The sequence below is a fragment of the Formica exsecta genome, unplaced genomic scaffold, assembly GCF_003651465.1.
Source record: "Formica exsecta isolate Colony F162 unplaced genomic scaffold, ASM365146v1 scaffold247, whole genome shotgun sequence".
NCBI classification, from domain to species: Eukaryota; Metazoa; Arthropoda; class Insecta; order Hymenoptera; family Formicidae; genus Formica; species Formica exsecta.
In genome coordinates this window covers 539,948-559,102 of record NW_021849743.1, presented here as the reverse complement: position 1 = coordinate 559,102, position 19,155 = coordinate 539,948, and the positions used below count along the sequence as shown (strand labels likewise).

Below are 19,155 nucleotides of genomic sequence, written 5' to 3'. Positions count from 1 at the left end.
TAATAATAATAATAATAAATAAAAATATTATATAATAATATCGTAATTATCAATTAAAAATAATAAAAACCCTAGTGAATATACAAAAATGATTTCTTCTCAACTCAATCGATTTTTCCAGCAAAAGAAAATTTATGTAAAGTCTAGGAATGGAATAGAGTATTCCGTGCAAGTTTGTACAGGAGGATCGTAGACGCTATTTTCAGCGTCTACGAGAAGGGTTGAGATATCTCTCTCAAGAGGAAGTAAGACGGTGGAAGAAAGAAGAAGCAGGGTGCCGAACTACAGCGAGTAATTTCTCGACCGGAACTACCGGTGAGCCATGTGGCAACATGGAAGACAGTCATAATCGTAAAACTTGAAAACGGCGGCGGAGCAGATACAAGTTAGTTAGCTTCTAATCCTCGCTTTTACAACGGTACCGTATATCGAGGATCACTCGTAAAAAGTGACAGAAAATACTTTCGATGAGAGTTTCAAAATATTAACGATGATCGTCACCCATTACACAAGTTTATGGATAATATAAAAAAATATCTTTACGTAGGAATTTTTTAAATATTTTAAAAGTGATTTTTTTTTCGAAGGAAATATTCTTAATGAATATGATAAAAATATGCATGTTACACACAAATAAAAATCATTATTCAAATATATGTATAATAAAATTTGTTTCTTTCTAACGTTCAAATAAACATTATAATAATAGAATTTTAATTAAGCACACGATTGTTGAAATATTCGATGTTGCAAATTAAAGATTCGTAACATTAAATTTTTGATAAGGGAAAACATCTATCAAAAAGATATTAATTGCTAAATCGAATAATACGTTTATTCTAATAAATTTTTATATATTTTTGATAAGTTGATTTTCCAAAATAATGGATTCTTTTTAGATATGTAAAACGGGATATATCGTATAAAATATAAAGAATAAAATTATTTATACATAAAATCTATTTCAATATTTATATAAATATTTATCTTTTCAAAATAATATTCTAGATGTACTGGATATGATTTATGAAGTAACATCTGTGTAACACAAAGTAAGATTCAAAGAAAGGGATTTATGCTTGGACGTATGTATACCAGGTAATACTAAATCATCGTAGATAAATAAACAACAACGTAATGTTAAATCAGAGATTAAAAAACCGATATAATTATAGCGTATTTAATATTGCGTACACAAATACTGTAGTACACGAATACATTTTTATGCAAAAATATTTCTATTATTATATATATATATATATATATTTATCAAACCTTATAATATCAAATAAATATAACCTACATTTTCTTTCTGCTTATCGCACTTTCAATTTATCGAAATTATATCGGTTTCGTAATTCTCAGAGCAAAAATAAATAATTTCACTCACCGACCTGCCTCTACGTATTTTCGAACTCCGCCGTTGGCGCCAACCCTCATTGAAATCGCGCAAGGTTAACTTCATCACGTCAAGTACACTCGTCCTAATAACGAAAGAAGGATGACTATGACTATTAATTAATTACTGATTAACAAGTTATAACGATCACTCGATATTTCCGACAATCATTGGCATGCGCAATTTGCTTTTTGCGAACAAAAATAAGAGTAATTCGCGCACAGACTCCGACACTACGATTATAACTCGATTCAACGCGAAACAAACATGGTGCCCGCGCATGCGCACATAGTGGTATGAGAGTGCAAATATCGAAAATATAATTTTACCGTGCTCATTTCAAATATTGTATTATTTTCAATTAAATAATTATAAATTATCTGCAAATTGTATACATGTTAATTATATCATATAGGAATGTGATACACATTAATAAATATATTTTAAATTATAATAAACAATAAAAATATATATATATATTAGACAAGTGTAATAATTATAGAATAAACGTGTAGAGAGTATAAAAAAATAACAGATAATAAATTTTAGTTATGAATTATCACAAATATATATATTTCCAAAAGTTTCCAGATACACATATATTTCACCTGCAATATATTTCTAAAAATATATCTTATTTATTTCACCATATTCCTATTTTCCACTTTTTTGTACTCAAATGCATAAACTAATTATTTTACAAATATAAACAATAGGAATGTGTTTGTACATTCGATTATACCCTTGTAAATTATTATATTATTGTACATAGTTAAAATGTCATTTTTTTGTCATTTGTTTTAACCCTGAATCGTTTCTTGCAGCAATTTCTCGAGTTTTCGCACGTCAACGGCAAATTTGCGAATGCCTTCGCACAACTTGTCGGACGCCATTTGGTCCTCGTTCAGGAGCCATCTAAATTCAGCCTCATCTAAGCTGATCTTTTGAAGATCGCATTTTTTCGCCGATTCCACGTTCAGAACTTTGCGAATTAGCTCATTGCTCTCCTCTAATTCCTCCAATAATTTGGGACTTATAGTAAGAAAATCACAGCCTGCGAGCTCTTTAATTTCACCTAAATTATCGAGACAATTAAATTTAAAAAATATATCTACGACTATAAAAAATAGTTTACATATATCAAAAAATTATATAGATTTTAATACTTGCCAATGTTTCTAAACGAAGCACCCATCACAACTGTCTTGTAGCCAAATTTCTTATAATAATTGTAAATTTTCGTTACAGAAATAACACCTGGATCTTCCTTTGCTTCATATGTCTTTTTATCTGTATTTGCCACATACCTAAACATCGTTCAGTTTTTACTCTTGATTCATATTAATTTATAAACTGATAGAGATTGAAACATTTACCAATCCAGAATTCTACCAACAAATGGTGAAATGAGAGTGACTCCAGCCTCTGCGCAAGCGACAGCTTGTGCAAAGGAGAACAATAATGTCAAATTGCAATGAATCCCATATTTTTCCTCCAATTCTCTAAAAAAAACAATTATCATTACTTATTAGTAGAACATGTTCATTAATCGAACTTAAAATGCATATATATCTTTTAATTTTATTTCTTGCTTACTTTGCCGCTTGGATGCCTTCCCAAGTTGACGCAAGCTTGATCAAAATGCGTTCTTTGCTCACTCCAAGTCCCTCATACAGAGCGATCAATCTTTTCGCCTTCTCAATGCTGGCTTCCTTATTGAATGATAATCTGGCGTCCACTTCTGTAGAAACTCTTCCAGGGATTATATTTAAGATTTCTTTGCCAAACAGAACACATGTGACATCGAGGGCTGCTTCAACTTGCTCAGCCAAAGTACTGCAAGAAAATCTCTATGTTAAAAATAATGTTAAAATATCATAAATTATAAATTAATGTTAACTATTTAAATATAATTTTCGATGACATTATAAAAAAATTATAAGAAATTTAAATAAATTATATATATCAACAAATACACATATACTTACGATCCAGACTTTTTGCCATATTCAGCAGCCTTCTCGATCAAATGAGCATACTTCTTTTGATTAGCAGCAGCAAGAATCAACGACGGATTTGTCGTTGCATCTGTAGGCTTAAATTGCTCCATAGCTGCATCGAATAATAATATAATACCGTTTATGATGTTAATTTATATATTATTATTTATTATATTCACATTATTATTTCTTCTTCTTCTATTTTTTAATTTGTGATTATTATCCATCTTTATATCCACATTTCTTATCATTTATTTATTTAATAGCTTGTTCAAATTTTTCATTCGATTTCTATCAAGGACAAGAACGATGAATATATTCTCAGAGGTCGTTTCTCAGCAAGGCAAAGGTCACGGTATTTTGTATGTGCATTGATACGGGTTTTATCAGTCGCACAGATAAATCTATGCGACATCGTTCGATTTTTCGACCATGAGCCTTCATATAGATCTATATGAAGGCTGAATGACAATTTTGAATTCATGGGAACAGAAGTGAATTAAGCTTACGTATCCAGACGAATACGTTATTGTCAATGTGTAATCAACATAATGTAGCACGCATTATTCATTATAAAGCATAAACTTGTCAGTTGCAAGAAAAAAAAGCTTCTCAGTTTTTAGACAATATCATCGGTGTACGCGCGCATTTATATATTAATACGTTATTTTTCCACAAAATCATGATGTGAAAAGAAAATGTACCATAAAAGTCGTGCGCATCTTGACTAAAAATTAACGATATCGCTAATGTCAAGATAATAAATTATTAAGTTAAAAAAAGCAGGAAATTTCGACAATTATGCTGCGTCGATATTATAAATATATAACATAATAAAATAGATATATATAATATACAAAATATAAATATACAATATATAATATCGATACTTTGTGACAATTATCGATAATATTAAATAAATTAAATATATCGGCGATATGTACGAGTTTTTTTTTAATATTTCGTAGGCAAACATATCGTTTAATTTATTTGCGTAACAAATCTCGTTTAGTCATTAAATTAAATTTGAATTGATCAATTTCTTAAAAAAAATTTTGTGTATATATCTAATTAAAATTTATAATCATTCAATATGCATTATCCGTTCACGCTTTTTAATACCTTTTGTCCACCGTCGATATCGCATTGACGATATCGGGATATGTACGCAAATAAAGAGATTTCGATAAATCTCTCTTATTGAAGTAACTTTGATCGCAAAATAAATTTCATAATTCAAAGAATCACGTGAGACACGTTCGGGAATAATAAATTATTAAGTTAAAAAAAGCAGGAAATTTCGACAATTATGCTGCGTCGATATTATAAATATATAACATAATAAAATAGATATATATAATATACAAAATATAAATATACAATATATAATATCGATACTTTGTGACAATTATCGATAATATTAAATAAATTAAATATATCGGCGATATGTACGAGTTTTTTTTTAATATTTCGTAGGCAAACATATCGTTTAATTTATTTGCGTAACAAATCTCGTTTAGTCATTAAATTAAATTTGAATTGATCAATTTCTTAAAAAAAATTTTGTGTATATATCTAATTAAAATTTATAATCATTCAATATGCATTATCCGTTCACGCTTTTTAATACCTTTTGTCCACCGTCGATATCGCATTGACGATATCGGGATATGTACGCAAATAAAGAGATTTCGATAAATCTCTCTTATTGAAGTAACTTTGATCGCAAAATAAATTTCATAATTCAAAGAATCACGTGAGACACGTTCGGGAAAAAAAAAAAGTGCAAGCGTTGCAACATTTTCTCTCTCCTCCCTCCTCCACCCTCTAGCTCGCATAACTATCGTCGAACCTTCACCTTTGAACGAATTCGAATTTCGACGTGATCTTACCGTGAAAATCGCCGGTATCGGCGACCACTGTGGTGAGGTCCTTCAATTGACTCAACGAACTCATGATCTTTGTTTTCTTCGACTGGGACTCGCTCATAATCGTCGTACGTATTTATGCGGGTACACGGAGATGAAAAGTTTCACGTCTCACTCTCACACGAGCGCCTCGTGTATGCCTCGTAACTTCGGTGTCAGGCCCGCCAACTGTCGGCTGCATAAAATCAAATTTACGAGCCCGCGCGTGATATGGCGCGATATTTTGATGGTCACGATATGACTCGTGAAACGGACATAAAACTAATTGATTACTCAACTGCAATTGGAATAACCGATTTGTTTATATGAGAATAAAAAAGATCTATAATTATTTCATGTTAATATATAACTAGGTTTACAAGTTAAATATGTCAGTTAAAGTTAAAATTTGATTCATCTGTAGAATTTTCAGTGAATAAAAAAAAAGATATGCATGTAATTACATTTTGAATTTAATATAAAATCTCATGGGAGGCTTAATTTTATTTTAAATATACTTAGATATCTTATATGTTCCATAGGAACATTGCTGCATTCCAAAATTCCAAAAATATTCTTGCTTATTTCATAATTATTTGGTTGAATTAAGTTTTGTGTTTGCAAAAGATTCAAAAATCCAAAATAAATTTTTGCTTACGATTGTCTTACTGCGTTCTAAACATTGCAAGCTTTTAATCTCAAAAAAACGATGTGGAACGAAAATTCTCATAAAAACCGTATTTATTAAAATCTATTCTTAAGTACATAGTGTAAATGTAACTTACTGACCTATAATGAATATATTCTAATCGAATGTATTCAAAGCTGTCGCTATATAAAAATAAAATCATAATCATTGTGAATGAATAGTTAATAGTGTCAACATTTTGTATCTACAATAACTCGATGAACTTATTACAATGTATAATCTCACTTTAATTTCTCTATATATTCATCATTTGTGTAAAATTTCTATTTTGACTATCACAAGAGAGATAAATAACAGAATCAAGTATAAAACATGATTGCACTTGTTGATTCTTCCATATATACAATATAACAATTATATCATTGCAGTTTAAGATAGAAGATATTACCAAAGTTGTTATACTACTTTCTCTTAATATAAATAGTGTCCTTCAAATCTTTTTAAATATCTTTTTCGTCAATTTTGTTCAAATCAATCAACATTAATCCTTAAATTGGTTCTATCTTTCATAAATCATTAAAACTCCATATCACCAAGTTAATGTTAGTTAATGAGAATTCTTGTGAAAACTTGTAAAGTCGACCATTTATGTTATACCGAGAATACCCTCGTATTTTCACTATTGTCAGACTTTTTCAGCAGATGTATGTTTATCAGACAGAGTTTTCGGTTGGTGACCGTAAAGGAAAATCGAGCATATTACGAGAAACGCACCTAGAGTGAATTGAAATGATAGATGGAAGTCAAACAGATAAATGGAAGCTATGCAAGAGATGATGATGGCTAAAGATGTGGCAAAGCCTTTCAATATGTTGTCAGCATACTTAACCACCATGGCTACAATCAATCCACCACCTGCTTGCAAGATAACCAGGTAAAAGATAAACAGATCGTAACCAAAGAAGAAACCCCGTTTGCGTATGATGTCACTGTCCTGCAGAAAACACGTGCCCAAGCCGAACGGTATGGACAGCACGCTCAACTGTACATTTCGCATCCATACAGAGATGTCAGAGCCTTTGAGAATTTTCTCGAAGTAGATTCCCGCGAAGCCGGACAGAACGCACGCGCTCAGAGCAGCGGAAAAACCTAGCCAGTGATTTTGTTCAATGCCCGAGGATGAAGTTTTTACGCTTTGAGCCAGTTGTACAAGAACTACTCCAATGACTAAAAACACTAGAGCACCCCACTGCGTGATACGTAGAGATTTACGTAATATCGTCACTGCGAAGAAGGCTGTTGTCAAAATTTTTAATTGATATGTAACCTGTAAAATATATATTATTCATCTTAAATATATTGTATCATTTTTAAATTTTTTCTTTTTAATAGAAATGTTTTAATTTGAACATATGCATTACCTGATACGTAGCTGCATCCAGATTAGATGCAGATACATAAAGTAAATTGTTTTGTATGATATACAAGAGAGATGGCACACAAACTTTCAAGGTGTCAATAGGCTGCTTTATGATTGTCATATGTAATGCTTTATAAAATTTCTCAAAGCTTCCTTCTTCGATGTATACCAATATCAGACAAGTAAATAATTTGACTACTTCTGCCATCACAACAGCTAAAAAAGAGAGATAACGTTATTGCAAATACAATAAAATTTTTTTATCTATACAGAAAAAAAGATATTTTAGGACTGATTCTATTATGGGTATTTATATACCAGTAGAGGATAGAAACATGTCTCCTGCTCTTGTGCGCGAATATCGCATACTGAGGCCAACCATAGCATTTTGAAGTGTGAGAGTAATTAAGCTCATATACTTCAATGTTTGTCCAGTTTCTATAATATAAATATTTGAAATGCTCTCATTTATATCAGAATTATCCATAATTTCTACATATATATTAATGATATACTCACTTTGAGAAGTCTTATTCATGTTGATGATAGATTTGTTTTAACTTCCATGAAATAACTTATAGATATTTTTCCACAAATTACATTTTTTTACTAAAAATACAAGAAATAAATATAAGTTTTTCAAAAGAAATGTTTGAGTATTTTTAAATCACAAGTAATCAATTTTATTCTGCCATAAATAAAAGCAAGAATATCATTTATATCTGTATATAAAATATTATTTCAGCTGTTTATTTTTAACGAACAAAACTAATTGTTAATAATATAAATAAATGTAATAAAACAATAATACATCAGCCACAGATGTGTTTCTAGAAGTACAACAATGCGATAACATAGTATTTCCTAATCCACAAGGATCACATACAGGATGTTATTTTCAAGACATCATACACGTTAGTGTGAAGAAATAATTAAAATAGAAATGATTGAAAGATAATAATTATTTTTCAATTGCACAATGTTTATTTTTACATATTGACAACCGTGTTTGACAACAATCGGCAAAAGACGATTTTTAACAAACAAGTTAAAAAATGAAATAACGCTCACATGTGAAACTCTGGCAAAAAAATACAGACACAAAACTAATTAACATTCATTGAGAGGATGCGCACCATTTGCGAAATTTTTGTACACGTTGAACTGACACGTTGAATATTCGTGCTTCTCAAAAATGCCTAGTTATTTTCCTATCGACATCATTTTTGATTGGCCTCGATTAGCCTTGTCTTCGTTCTTTTCTATTTACCCGTAATTAAATTTAAATGACGAAATATAACGGAATAAATTTTATCGTATTTTTATTATAATAGGTTACATGTCTAATGCATTTCATATTTATGTGTATGTACAATAAATCAGACCGATAACTGAACAAAGATGACAATAATATATCTACTTTGAATGATTATCTAACCTCATTCATTGGGTTTAAAAGAATGAACCAATCGCACGCAATCTATTTCAGAAATGCAATGAGAAATGTCCTAAAAATATATATATATATATATATCACTTTGTGAATATGGCCTATATATTTAATTATATATTGCACATAATAGTATAAAAAATATAAAAAATGTAATTATTTATCTATAATTGCATAAATTATGTGATTGCGAGAGTCTACGTTATCTTCTTTTTAAATACATCAGATGGAGTAGAACTTATTTGTCCACGTCGCCAATTGGCCAATTTAAAATAGAACTCTCTGATAGTACTCCACCAAGTGTAACTAGTAAGATGCAAGAAACTGTCGCATATCTTGGTACGTTCATAGTCAATGATTATGGAATACAGTGAGAATAGAAAACAGGCGGAGAGAGAGACATAATATCTACGCATTTTATACAAATATTTTATGATTCTGGGAAAAAAGATATTGCGACCATGTCTACGGTGATTATATACATTTTAAAAATATATTATGATAATCGTAGATAATATTAAACATCAATCGTTTAATACATGATTCATTTACACAGGTCTTAATTTCCTAATCCCCATAGTTTGTTATTGACATTTAATTAAATTTTAAGATCCTAAGTTGTGAAGATATTTTGTTAAACATTGCAAAAGATAGAAGTAACGTACCTCGCGAAATGCATATGATAATCTAAATAAAAAGTATATTATCAAGAGAAATATATATTTTGCTAAAATGAAATGTATTTTTTTTTTTATAGCGACCTGATGATCACCGGAGAAAATGGAACCGGGAGGAATATGAAAGGATTGCACTTCAAAGACTCCAAGAAGAGATCGCGGAGGAAGAATTGGGGCTTCCTAAACAACCAGCAGTTAAAAGAGAATTGCTAAAACAGAGAGATTACAAAGTTGATCTCGAATCAAAACTAGGAAAAAGTGTTGTCATCAATAAAAATACGCCATCATCACAAACTGGAGGGTATAATTCAATTCTTGAATAACTTATAAAAATCTAATTATGCAATATAATAAATCAAAGTAATTCAAATAAAGAAATAATATGCAAAATTATGCTTTATAGAATATTATTGTCTTTTTATAAAGCAATCCTCAATTATTGATACATTATTAATTATAACCACTATTGTATTTCTGGCTATAGATACTATTGCAATGTCTGCGATTGTGTTGTCAAAGATTCCATCAATTTTTTGGATCACATTAATGGAACAAAACGTAAGTTTGAATATCTATAAAGTAATGATATAGACTTAAAATTTAGAATTTTTGTTTAATTTTATAACTTTTAATTTCTACAGATCAACGTAATCTGGGTATGTCTATGAAAATAGAGCGATCTACATTGGAGCAGGTTAAAGCAAGGTTTACACAAAACAAGAAAAAGCTTGAAGAGAAAAAGAAGGATTATGATTTGGAGCAGAGAGTAAAGGAATTAAAAGAAGAGGTTTGTTTGCTCAAAATTGTGTTTGAGATAGTCATCTCTTTCTATGTAATTATGTAATTTAAATATGTAATAAGATTATTTCTCTATTATTCACAGGAAGAAAAGATCAAAGAATACAGAAAGGAGAAGAGGAAAGACAAGAAGAGGAAGATTGAGGAACTGGCAGAGGATGATGCAGGACCCTCTGATGAAATGGCCGCGATTATGGGATTCTCCGGCTTCGGTTCGAAAAAGAAGTGACTTTTTCCATCTATCCTTGAGAAAGAGAATGTTGATTCTTTAAGAAAGAACGTTGCCGATATGATTTGTGGACAGTTGGAAAAATGGAGAACAGTTTTAATTCCAGTTATTGGAATTTAAGGATGCGATCCACGAATGTGAGTTTGTGACATATTTTTTTCATTTGTCCTAGAATTTCGTGTTTATTCGAGACGAGAAAAATAGCTATCAATTACAAATCCGACCAATGTAACAAATCACATGAGCTTAAACTGTAATTTAAGATTAATTAAAATTAATTAAGATTATTTGGGCACAAATTTGTGTGATGTAAATAATTTAAGTATATTCTCGAAATGACTATATCTCTGCTAAACTCCTTTATTATAAGAACACAGAATCTTACGTATGATTGTCGCCAAAGGAGAATGTATGTGTCATGATTGTAGAAATAAAATTTATGAGAAGTTGAGTGAGAGACAGAAAAAATATTCAGATTACTATGACCCTTCAAGCATCAATGTTTGTGCGATATTTACAACATACTATATATCAATAATTGTTAAATATGCTCTCTATAGTAGAAATAATTTTGGCTAATTTCGACTTTTAGATTCTCTTTCATCAAAAATTGATTATTTGCTTATGAACACAATAATCGAAAAAACTTTAGTTTCTTACAGAAAGTATATTGTAGAATTATCGAGAATATGATATACTGTATTGTATATCGCATAAACATTAGTACTTGAAGATTTGTACTAGTCTGAATATCGCCATTTCAATTTTTTTAAGATGAAATGAGCCAATTTTTATATTTCATTTAAAATTTATGAATTAATCTTCTTCAATTCGTGCACATCCTATTCTCTTTTTTCAATCCTATACCATTAAATCTTAATGCTATAGCATGTTCTTTTCTAGTGGATATTCGTGTTTTAATTCTGAAATGTTTCAATGACATAATTGTTATATTATCATAGAGACAAAAAAGAATACGACTGAGTTTCTATTAATTTAGCCATATAATCGAATTGTTTCTTTCACATATTATGACGTCCTGTTGACGGTATAAATTCTACTCGATACAAAAAGTTAAGATTGTATTAATTATAATTATAATAAAAATTATAATATACGCGTCGTCGCGCGCGCGGAATTACCAGTCCCGCAGGAAACGTAAAGATGATCTACGCGAGTCCAAGTCCTACATAACGAAAGTGGCAAAATTATCTAAGTTTTTTCCCTTCCGTGGATTCCTTCTTTCCCTTTTCTCTCAAGAGATTCTCAAACGATGAAGGAGGGATAAGAACCGATACGCGCGAGATCTTTTCGTCTCCCACCTCGCAGAGGATCAAAAGGAACCTCCTTCTACAGTGCGGGGCCCGCGCTCTGGGGGCCAGACTCCGGAGCCGGAGCAGCGGCCGGAGCAGTGCCGGTACCGACGTACATCTCGACGTAGCTCATGCGACGTGCTCTCTTGCAGCAGCAACAGCCAGCACAGCCGTGAGCCATTCGAAAGTCCGTGGAAGCCGCGCGTGTCGGAGTCGCGTGCGCTTCGATTCAGCGCGCGCCGTGTCTCAGTCGCTCGCACGTGACGTGGATGCGCGAGTCGTCGCACGTGCCACCGGGGTGTCCGTCTACACCCCATACGTCTTCGGCTCCGATAGCCGAAAGTTCTTTTCTGCAAATCGGACACTGCGAACAAGCATTTTCAGAAGAGACCAAACAAATTTAGTGAACAAATTTTATTTTATTTTCCTATTTACTTTTGTTTTGAAAATAGGAAATACGAGTGCTGTTTCCTAAGAGCAAGAATACTTAAATTGAAGGAGAGACGAAAGAACTAGGAAGAACTTATTGGAGTGTTTGACGAGAGGATACCTTTATAGTGATTGTTAATGAGTAATATCGTGTACTTTGAGATATTGAAGATAAACATCTCCTGAGAAGAGCCGAATTAATTTTTGGGAGAAAGAGCAAATTTATTGTTGAAGGATGCTTTCTATCTGGGAAAGAAACTGAACGTCATTGAAGACGCTTTTGTATATCGAGAATTGTGATTCTCTTGAACGAGATAATTCCTGAACAACACTGTCTACTTAGAAATAAGAGACTTGATTTGCAAATAAATTTCAGCAGAAAGTCGAAACAATCATTCTCTTATGTAAAATTCGGAGTAATTATTAAAAAGGAAGACGGAGTCAACTTCTCGAAAATATTATCTATAAAAAGAAGGGAAATATTTCAAATGAATATTTACCTTTTTATCTCTTCGTAAAAAAAATAACTAAAATATACATTTTTATTGATCATATGTGAAAAAATTAATATTCTCGTCATTTCGCTATGCAAATACTTTAATATGAAAAAATTCTATTAATTACAATCGTAACTGTTTCATGAGATAAAACGATAAAACGCTCTTTTTACTACTCAACATTATCCGCGACGACTCCTGTTTATCCTCCAGATTATAATCAATTAACAGTGTCGGCTAATGTACGCTCGCGGAAAATGCGACAGGCAGCCAAGTCGAGTCCATCGGTCTTGACACGGAACTCGTCGGATTGATGGACATCGGCGGCGATTTTACGAGCGTTTCGATCACGATTCGCAGACATCGTAGTGCGGCATCCGTTTCAAGTTGAAGAGCAAAACGTCACTCTCGAGAAACAACGATGTCGCGAACTTTGCAGCCGATCGAGGAATCCAACCCCGGCAAATCATCAGGTAAGATCTCATTCACTTTTTAACGATGATCTTTTAATTAATTCTTTAGAAAGCACCTGCAACAAATTTGCAACATATTCGGAAGGAGTTAATTAGTATATCTTACGTTAGGAAATTTAACATGATTATTAATAAATTAAATTACATCTATTTGTGAAACGTCATCTGTTAATCAAAAAGAGATATGAATTATTAAATTTTATAAATTTATTACAAATATTATATTGCGCGTGTCGGAGTCGCGTGCGCTTCGATTCAGCGCGCGCCGTGTCTCAGTCGCTCGCACGTGACGTGGATGCGCGAGTCGTCGCACGTGCCACCGGGGTGTCCGTCTACACCCCATACGTCTTCGGCTCCGATAGCCGAAAGTTCTTTTCTGCAAATCGGACACTGCGAACAAGCATTTTCAGAAGAGACCAAACAAATTTAGTGAACAAATTTTATTTTATTTTCCTATTTACTTTTGTTTTGAAAATAGGAAATACGAGTGCTGTTTCCTAAGAGCAAGAATACTTAAATTGAAGGAGAGACGAAAGAACTAGGAAGAACTTATTGGAGTGTTTGACGAGAGGATACCTTTATAGTGATTGTTAATGAGTAATATCGTGTACTTTGAGATATTGAAGATAAACATCTCCTGAGAAGAGCCGAATTAATTTTTGGGAGAAAGAGCAAATTTATTGTTGAAGGATGCTTTCTATCTGGGAAAGAAACTGAACGTCATTGAAGACGCTTTTGTATATCGAGAATTGTGATTCTCTTGAACGAGATAATTCCTGAACAACACTGTCTACTTAGAAATAAGAGACTTGATTTGCAAATAAATTTCAGCAGAAAGTCGAAACAATCATTCTCTTATGTAAAATTCGGAGTAATTATTAAAAAGGAAGACGGAGTCAACTTCTCGAAAATATTATCTATAAAAAGAAGGGAAATATTTCAAATGAATATTTACCTTTTTATCTCTTCGTAAAAAAAATAACTAAAATATACATTTTTATTGATCATATGTGAAAAAATTAATATTCTCGTCATTTCGCTATGCAAATACTTTAATATGAAAAAATTCTATTAATTACAATCGTAACTGTTTCATGAGATAAAACGATAAAACGCTCTTTTTACTACTCAACATTATCCGCGACGACTCCTGTTTATCCTCCAGATTATAATCAATTAACAGTGTCGGCTAATGTACGCTCGCGGAAAATGCGACAGGCAGCCAAGTCGAGTCCATCGGTCTTGACACGGAACTCGTCGGATTGATGGACATCGGCGGCGATTTTACGAGCGTTTCGATCACGATTCGCAGACATCGTAGTGCGGCATCCGTTTCAAGTTGAAGAGCAAAACGTCACTCTCGAGAAACAACGATGTCGCGAACTTTGCAGCCGATCGAGGAATCCAACCCCGGCAAATCATCAGGTAAGATCTCATTCACTTTTTAACGATGATCTTTTAATTAATTCTTTAGAAAGCACCTGCAACAAATTTGCAACATATTCGGAAGGAGTTAATTAGTATATCTTACGTTAGGAAATTTAACATGATTATTAATAAATTAAATTACATCTATTTGTGAAACGTCATCTGTTAATCAAAAAGAGATATGAATTATTAAATTTTATAAATTTATTACAAATATTATATTAATTCTTTTCCAAGATATAAAAATTAGATTTATTTATTAATATCTTATCTATTCATCTTCATTATAATATTTATTAATAAAATAGATATTATAATGAAGATAAAATTTTGATTCCGAAAATATAGATTGATAGAAAATATAGTCTGTATATTTAACAAAATTCAAGGTTTTTTTCCTGTCTTGCGGAATATGGGTCTTAGCATTTAGAACATCTGATATATCCCTTCCACTTTTCAAATATATTGCACTAAAATCTTATGATATATTTTATTGTTCTAAAACACAACGGCCGCTTTCCCTTTTCTTTTCCACGGAAGTGAAAAGGATCGGACACGCACCGTGTTGTTGTCCGTTATACGGAGTCTGCCCACAGCTCTTGTTTCTAACTCTTGTTTTCGAAACAGTCCGTGATCGCTCGTGCATGATCGAATGGATCGCTTAAGTGGATCCGAAATGAAACAAATCTGTCGGCAGAAATTTCAGCTTCACGACATTCACTATCGATCGACGAAGATTCGCGTGAATTGTCGTGAGGAAAAGTGCAAATCGAAATTTGCACATAATTTGATACGGATGAATCACAATCGAGCCACAAATCTGCCTTTTGATTAAGCCTGATTTCTATCGATGTTATTTCGCACAAATTAGTGTGGAAATTTTAATAACTAATTATTTAAAGAGAGAGAGAGAGAGAAAGAAAAAACTGGATCTCTCATTTGTTAATTTTAAAGAGGATATCTTTTATAAATCATCAGAAGCTATTAAATAAAATTAAATTACACGAGATTGACACATAGAGTAGTAAAAATGTCATAATTATATGTCGTAATTTATTAATATTATAAGAGATGCATGGATCATATTATTATTATTTATCACTTTGCTTATTAGAAATTACTAGGATATGTTTACCGTAAATTAGTTTAATCTATAAATTGTTAGGAATGCGGCCGCAATTTCACATTTTTTACATCGACCATATGTTCTGTCATTTAGGCTTCAATAGGAGTACCAAATATCTCTAGATGACATTGCTTTTTTTCGTCGTTTTTATATATGTAAATAATTAACGGTCGCGTAGCGTGGCAAATGTGGGCACAATAATTAAATGAAGCAATATTCCGAGAAACTGTAAGTTCATGATATGGCGCGATTAATCATTCAATCTTTGCTCGGCAAAATGTAACACTCACTGATAGTTATTAGTTACGAATTGCGATCTACTTTCACAATTAAAATCCGCTAGACGTACGTATTCGCAGTCCATGAAGTATTGCTGTCATAACAGGTGGAATGTGAAAACCAACGGTTGTCTGAAAGATCGAAGAAATGAATGATCCATTTGCGTCAATTATCCGCTACCACGCGTCAAAACGTTCTAATTTATCAATGACGAACTTTCCCATGCTTACATATTGAAAAATAACGTTGCTAATATATATACACACACATATATATATATATATTCCTAATAAATAAGAAGTATGATTTTACCATATATATGATAAAATCACCTTTTATTTATTCTGAAAACATATGACTAGATAAAGAAGTTTATTTATACAGGGATAAAAATTATTAGCATATAAATTATATAATTTTATTTGTTAGGAAAATAAAATGACAGAGTGCATTTCTTTTTGCATATTGTTGCAAGAGACTTCTAAAGGAGCGATTTTTCAATATATATCTTAAAAAGATTAAATCGCGCTTAGAAGTCTTATTTTATGTCTAATGCACATCTTACCTCGTGCGTAATTACATTAGAAAGACGTGCGCAATTACATGGCCGTTCTGCTAGAAATATAAGGAGGCAAAATGATATGCTATCCATTACAAATGAGCATCTCGCTGGCGATAATTATACGGAAAGATTTAACTGTTTGTACCGCCGATGTTTACCAAGTTTCTTTAGCTGACTTAACCGATCTAATAGATATCGTAAATAAATATACTTAAATAGCATATTAATTATTTATATAAGTTAAACTTTTGAAATATTATATGTTGCTTGAGAATATCTTTGACAGAATGGAAAAACAAGTTAATCGCGAGAGATTATTTGACGTTTCTCCAATTTGATGATACGCTAACAGAAAAAAAAATTAATTTTGCATTAATAAATAAATTAAGCATTCTAGTTTTTAGAATGCGCGCTTAATAAATCGAAAATCTGTGACTCGCGAAGGAATCCTCTGAAATATTCACGGTAAGAGTGGATATACTCAAGGGGTATTTTTACAATTATTATTATATGGAAAAATAAAGACCAACATGTGCCGTTACGCAAAAGGAAACTGAGAGGAAGTGACGTTGCGCAAAGCGTTCTGTATCTCCGCGACGGTCCAGTTTTTCATGGGTTCGTAGGCGATGCCCAATCTCGTACTCCACGCGAGGTCTCCTTCGACGTATACCGATTCCCTCTTCGCGGCTTGCACAAGAACAAAGAAGACGTCCGGCCTGCCATTCTCCGTGATGTAACGTATCCGGACCTTCTTGGTCCCGTAGCCGCCCTCCACCACGCTCACCTGACCGTTCTGATGAACGGACGCGGCGATCACGCAGCTGACGAGCTTGCCTGGTCGTGCTCTGTAGTATATCTCCGCCCTGGTGCTCACCGGAAAATACGATTTTTGGCTGTCCAGCTGAATGAGCCTGGACGTCGCCTCCTCGTCGGTGAATACATCGCCCTGTATCAGCCACGTCGTTCTACGGAGAAAAGCCTCGCGTCTGCAAAGATCTGATAGATGCGCGAGCGATTGCGGCCGAGTTTCGCGAAAAACCGTTATGAGGCAAGAGACTTCCTCTTTTCGAAGCGAGAAGATATCGGAGAGAATTTTGCATCATCTAGATTTCTCCGGCGTTAACGTGAAATCGCGGACTGTGGAATAGGTCAAGATGTTTCGCAAGGGAGGGAGTTCTGATCAGATTGGGAAAATTGATTATTTCGTTTAAAAGAGATGAGATGTTGAATCCCCCTCTTTCACACCTCTCGCGCAATCTGTTTATATTTATTTTTAAATATTTCTAATATTTTAAATAAAGTATTAATTTTTCGGCAAAATTTAAAATCAGATGTAAGTATCTCGTAATGTGAAATATATATATATACGAGTGTTGCAAAGGATACCTCTTTTCTACAAATGTCAGTTTTTAATTCTCAACAGTCGCTCTTCACGGAATTTTTACAAATCAGCTTTTAATATCAATGTACTCTAATAATAGAAAGCTGTTTTTTTCCTTGATACAAATATCATACTCACGGCTCGCTTAATGCAGAATTCGAAACGCAATAGAGGATTAGAGCTACGAGAAGGTAGATGCGCGTCATCATCGAACTGTTGATGCACGAGAGGAGGTCTTGAAGTATCAGCTGTCGGCTGATATTATCTTGGCGATGCGGGTTGTCTTTTCAATGTTGTGACATTATTCGGTGTTCTTGGCCCGATATCATTATCTCGCGCGCGAACTATCGTCTTTGTGAGCTAGACGGTAGTGGAACGTGTACTAAAATTAACGAAGAGAGCACAGTAGCAGACCCTGACGTGGGCTGCTGTTGTGACGATGCTGTTGTCCCTCCTCCTTTTCTTCTATTGCGAGCACGAATATATTCATCTTCCTCCCATTTTCCTCATTATAAGAACGTTTGCCAATTCAGAAATATCATTTATATTCGAACGCGCTATTTGTGCGAGTTTTGATCTTGAGGTAATTCTATATTTTCAAGTGAAAATCATGTGATTGCAATTGATTATATCCTTACGAGAACTTTTTTCAACTTATTTAATTTGAGATCTAAATTTCCTACTATATTAACGTATTAAAACTATAAATTTTTCAGAAAAAGGAAGAATTTGATATTTGGCTTTTTAAATTTTTTTTTGCCTTTTCTTTTAAAGAAATTTAAAAATTCTCTTCCTTTCTTTCTCTTTTCCGTATGAAATCTTTCAAACTAAATATACATTTTTCAAATTATTGTAGTTCTTTTTCCAAACATTATAAAAACATTTTGCAATTAACTTAATACGAGCTTTAAATTTTTAATTAATAAAATGCAATGCTGTAAATCTACAGCTGATTCTAGTTGTAAATTGTTTTATAAATTTTCTAGTCTAAAAAATTTATAAAACTATTTATTCCAAAAGAGATATTCTAGCAAGAGGATAGATCTGAGTGTAAAAGCGAAGATGTATAATAATTCCGTAAACACCGCTCGGCTATTAAATTAATCATAATGCTCCAATCGCCGTTCTTCACGCGACA

At 32.4% G+C, this 19,155-nt stretch overlaps 4 protein-coding genes across 7 annotated transcripts; 1 reads left to right on the top strand and 3 right to left on the bottom strand.

Annotated features, from left to right (window-relative positions):
* Window positions 1–1,945: 1,945 nt before the first annotated feature.
* On the bottom strand, window positions 1,946–5,502 carry LOC115236329 (probable transaldolase). Its single transcript, XM_029808708.1, has 6 exons — window positions 5,292–5,502; window positions 3,388–3,511; window positions 2,996–3,235; window positions 2,776–2,901; window positions 2,570–2,706; window positions 1,946–2,474 (listed from the first exon to the last, which is right to left on the bottom strand). The coding sequence occupies exons 1-6, from the start codon at window positions 5,386–5,388 to the stop codon at window positions 2,200–2,202; spliced, it is 999 nt and encodes a 332-aa protein (XP_029664568.1). The 5' UTR covers window positions 5,389–5,502; the 3' UTR covers window positions 1,946–2,199.
* Window positions 5,503–6,029: 527 nt separating this feature from the next.
* On the bottom strand, window positions 6,030–8,795 carry LOC115236330 (UDP-galactose translocator). Of its 3 annotated transcripts, none has more exons than XM_029808709.1 (5): window positions 8,447–8,795; window positions 7,895–7,984; window positions 7,694–7,813; window positions 7,377–7,591; window positions 6,030–7,282 (listed from the first exon to the last, which is right to left on the bottom strand). In XM_029808709.1, exons 2-5 carry the CDS (start codon window positions 7,911–7,913, stop codon window positions 6,641–6,643), a joined length of 996 nt encoding a protein of 331 aa, XP_029664569.1. In that variant the 5' UTR covers window positions 7,914–7,984; window positions 8,447–8,795; the 3' UTR covers window positions 6,030–6,640. The 3 variants fall into 3 exon arrangements, with proteins under 3 accessions (XP_029664569.1, XP_029664570.1, XP_029664571.1); XM_029808710.1 differs by having other exon boundaries at window positions 8,512–8,795; XM_029808711.1 differs by lacking the exon at window positions 8,447–8,795 and adding an exon at window positions 8,187–8,322.
* A 368-nt stretch (window positions 8,796–9,163) lies between these two features.
* LOC115236408 (zinc finger matrin-type protein 2) lies at window positions 9,164–10,997 on the top strand. 2 transcript variants are annotated; one of them, XM_029808838.1, is made up of 5 exons: window positions 9,164–9,295; window positions 9,583–9,803; window positions 9,987–10,060; window positions 10,144–10,289; window positions 10,386–10,997. In XM_029808838.1, the coding sequence occupies exons 1-5, from the start codon at window positions 9,287–9,289 to the stop codon at window positions 10,527–10,529; spliced, it is 594 nt and encodes a 197-aa protein (XP_029664698.1). In that variant the 5' UTR covers window positions 9,164–9,286; the 3' UTR covers window positions 10,530–10,997. The 2 variants fall into 2 exon arrangements, with proteins under 2 accessions (XP_029664698.1, XP_029664699.1); XM_029808839.1 differs by having other exon boundaries at window positions 10,364–10,997.
* A 5,481-nt stretch (window positions 10,998–16,478) lies between these two features.
* On the bottom strand, window positions 16,479–18,449 carry LOC115236452. The gene is made up of 2 exons (XM_029808922.1): window positions 18,156–18,449; window positions 16,479–17,601 (listed from the first exon to the last, which is right to left on the bottom strand). The coding sequence occupies exons 1-2, from the start codon at window positions 18,224–18,226 to the stop codon at window positions 17,175–17,177; spliced, it is 498 nt and encodes a 165-aa protein (XP_029664782.1). The 5' UTR covers window positions 18,227–18,449; the 3' UTR covers window positions 16,479–17,174.
* Window positions 18,450–19,155: the final 706 nt, after the last annotated feature.

Excerpts from the sequence above, each read along its gene's own strand:
- LOC115236452 (XM_029808922.1), bottom strand. The coding sequence starts at position 18,226 with ATGATGACGCGCATCTACCTTCTCGTAGCTCTAATCCTCTATTGCGTT. Across the intron at positions 17,602-18,155 it reads AATTCTGCATTAAGCGAGCC|AACGACGTGGCTGATACAGG; the intron begins GTGAGTATGATA and ends TTTTCTCCGTAG.
- LOC115236329 (XM_029808708.1), bottom strand. The coding sequence starts at position 5,388 with ATGAGCGAGTCCCAGTCGAAGAAAACAAAGATCATGAGTTCGTTGAGT. Across the intron at positions 3,512-5,291 it reads CGATACCGGCGATTTTCACG|CTATGGAGCAATTTAAGCCT; the intron begins GTAAGATCACGT and ends TATTCGATGCAG. Across the intron at positions 2,475-2,569 it reads TGCTTCGTTTAGAAACATTG|GTGAAATTAAAGAGCTCGCA; the intron begins GCAAGTATTAAA and ends TCGATAATTTAG.
- LOC115236330 (XM_029808709.1), bottom strand. Across the intron at positions 7,592-7,693 it reads CATGTTTCTATCCTCTACTG|CTGTTGTGATGGCAGAAGTA; the intron begins GTATATAAATAC and ends TCTCTTTTTTAG. Across the intron at positions 7,283-7,376 it reads TGGATGCAGCTACGTATCAG|GTTACATATCAATTAAAAAT; the intron begins GTAATGCATATG and ends TATATTTTACAG.
- LOC115236408 (XM_029808838.1), top strand. Across the intron at positions 9,804-9,986 it reads CCATCATCACAAACTGGAGG|ATACTATTGCAATGTCTGCG; the intron begins GTATAATTCAAT and ends TTCTGGCTATAG. Across the intron at positions 10,061-10,143 it reads TCACATTAATGGAACAAAAC|ATCAACGTAATCTGGGTATG; the intron begins GTAAGTTTGAAT and ends TAATTTCTACAG.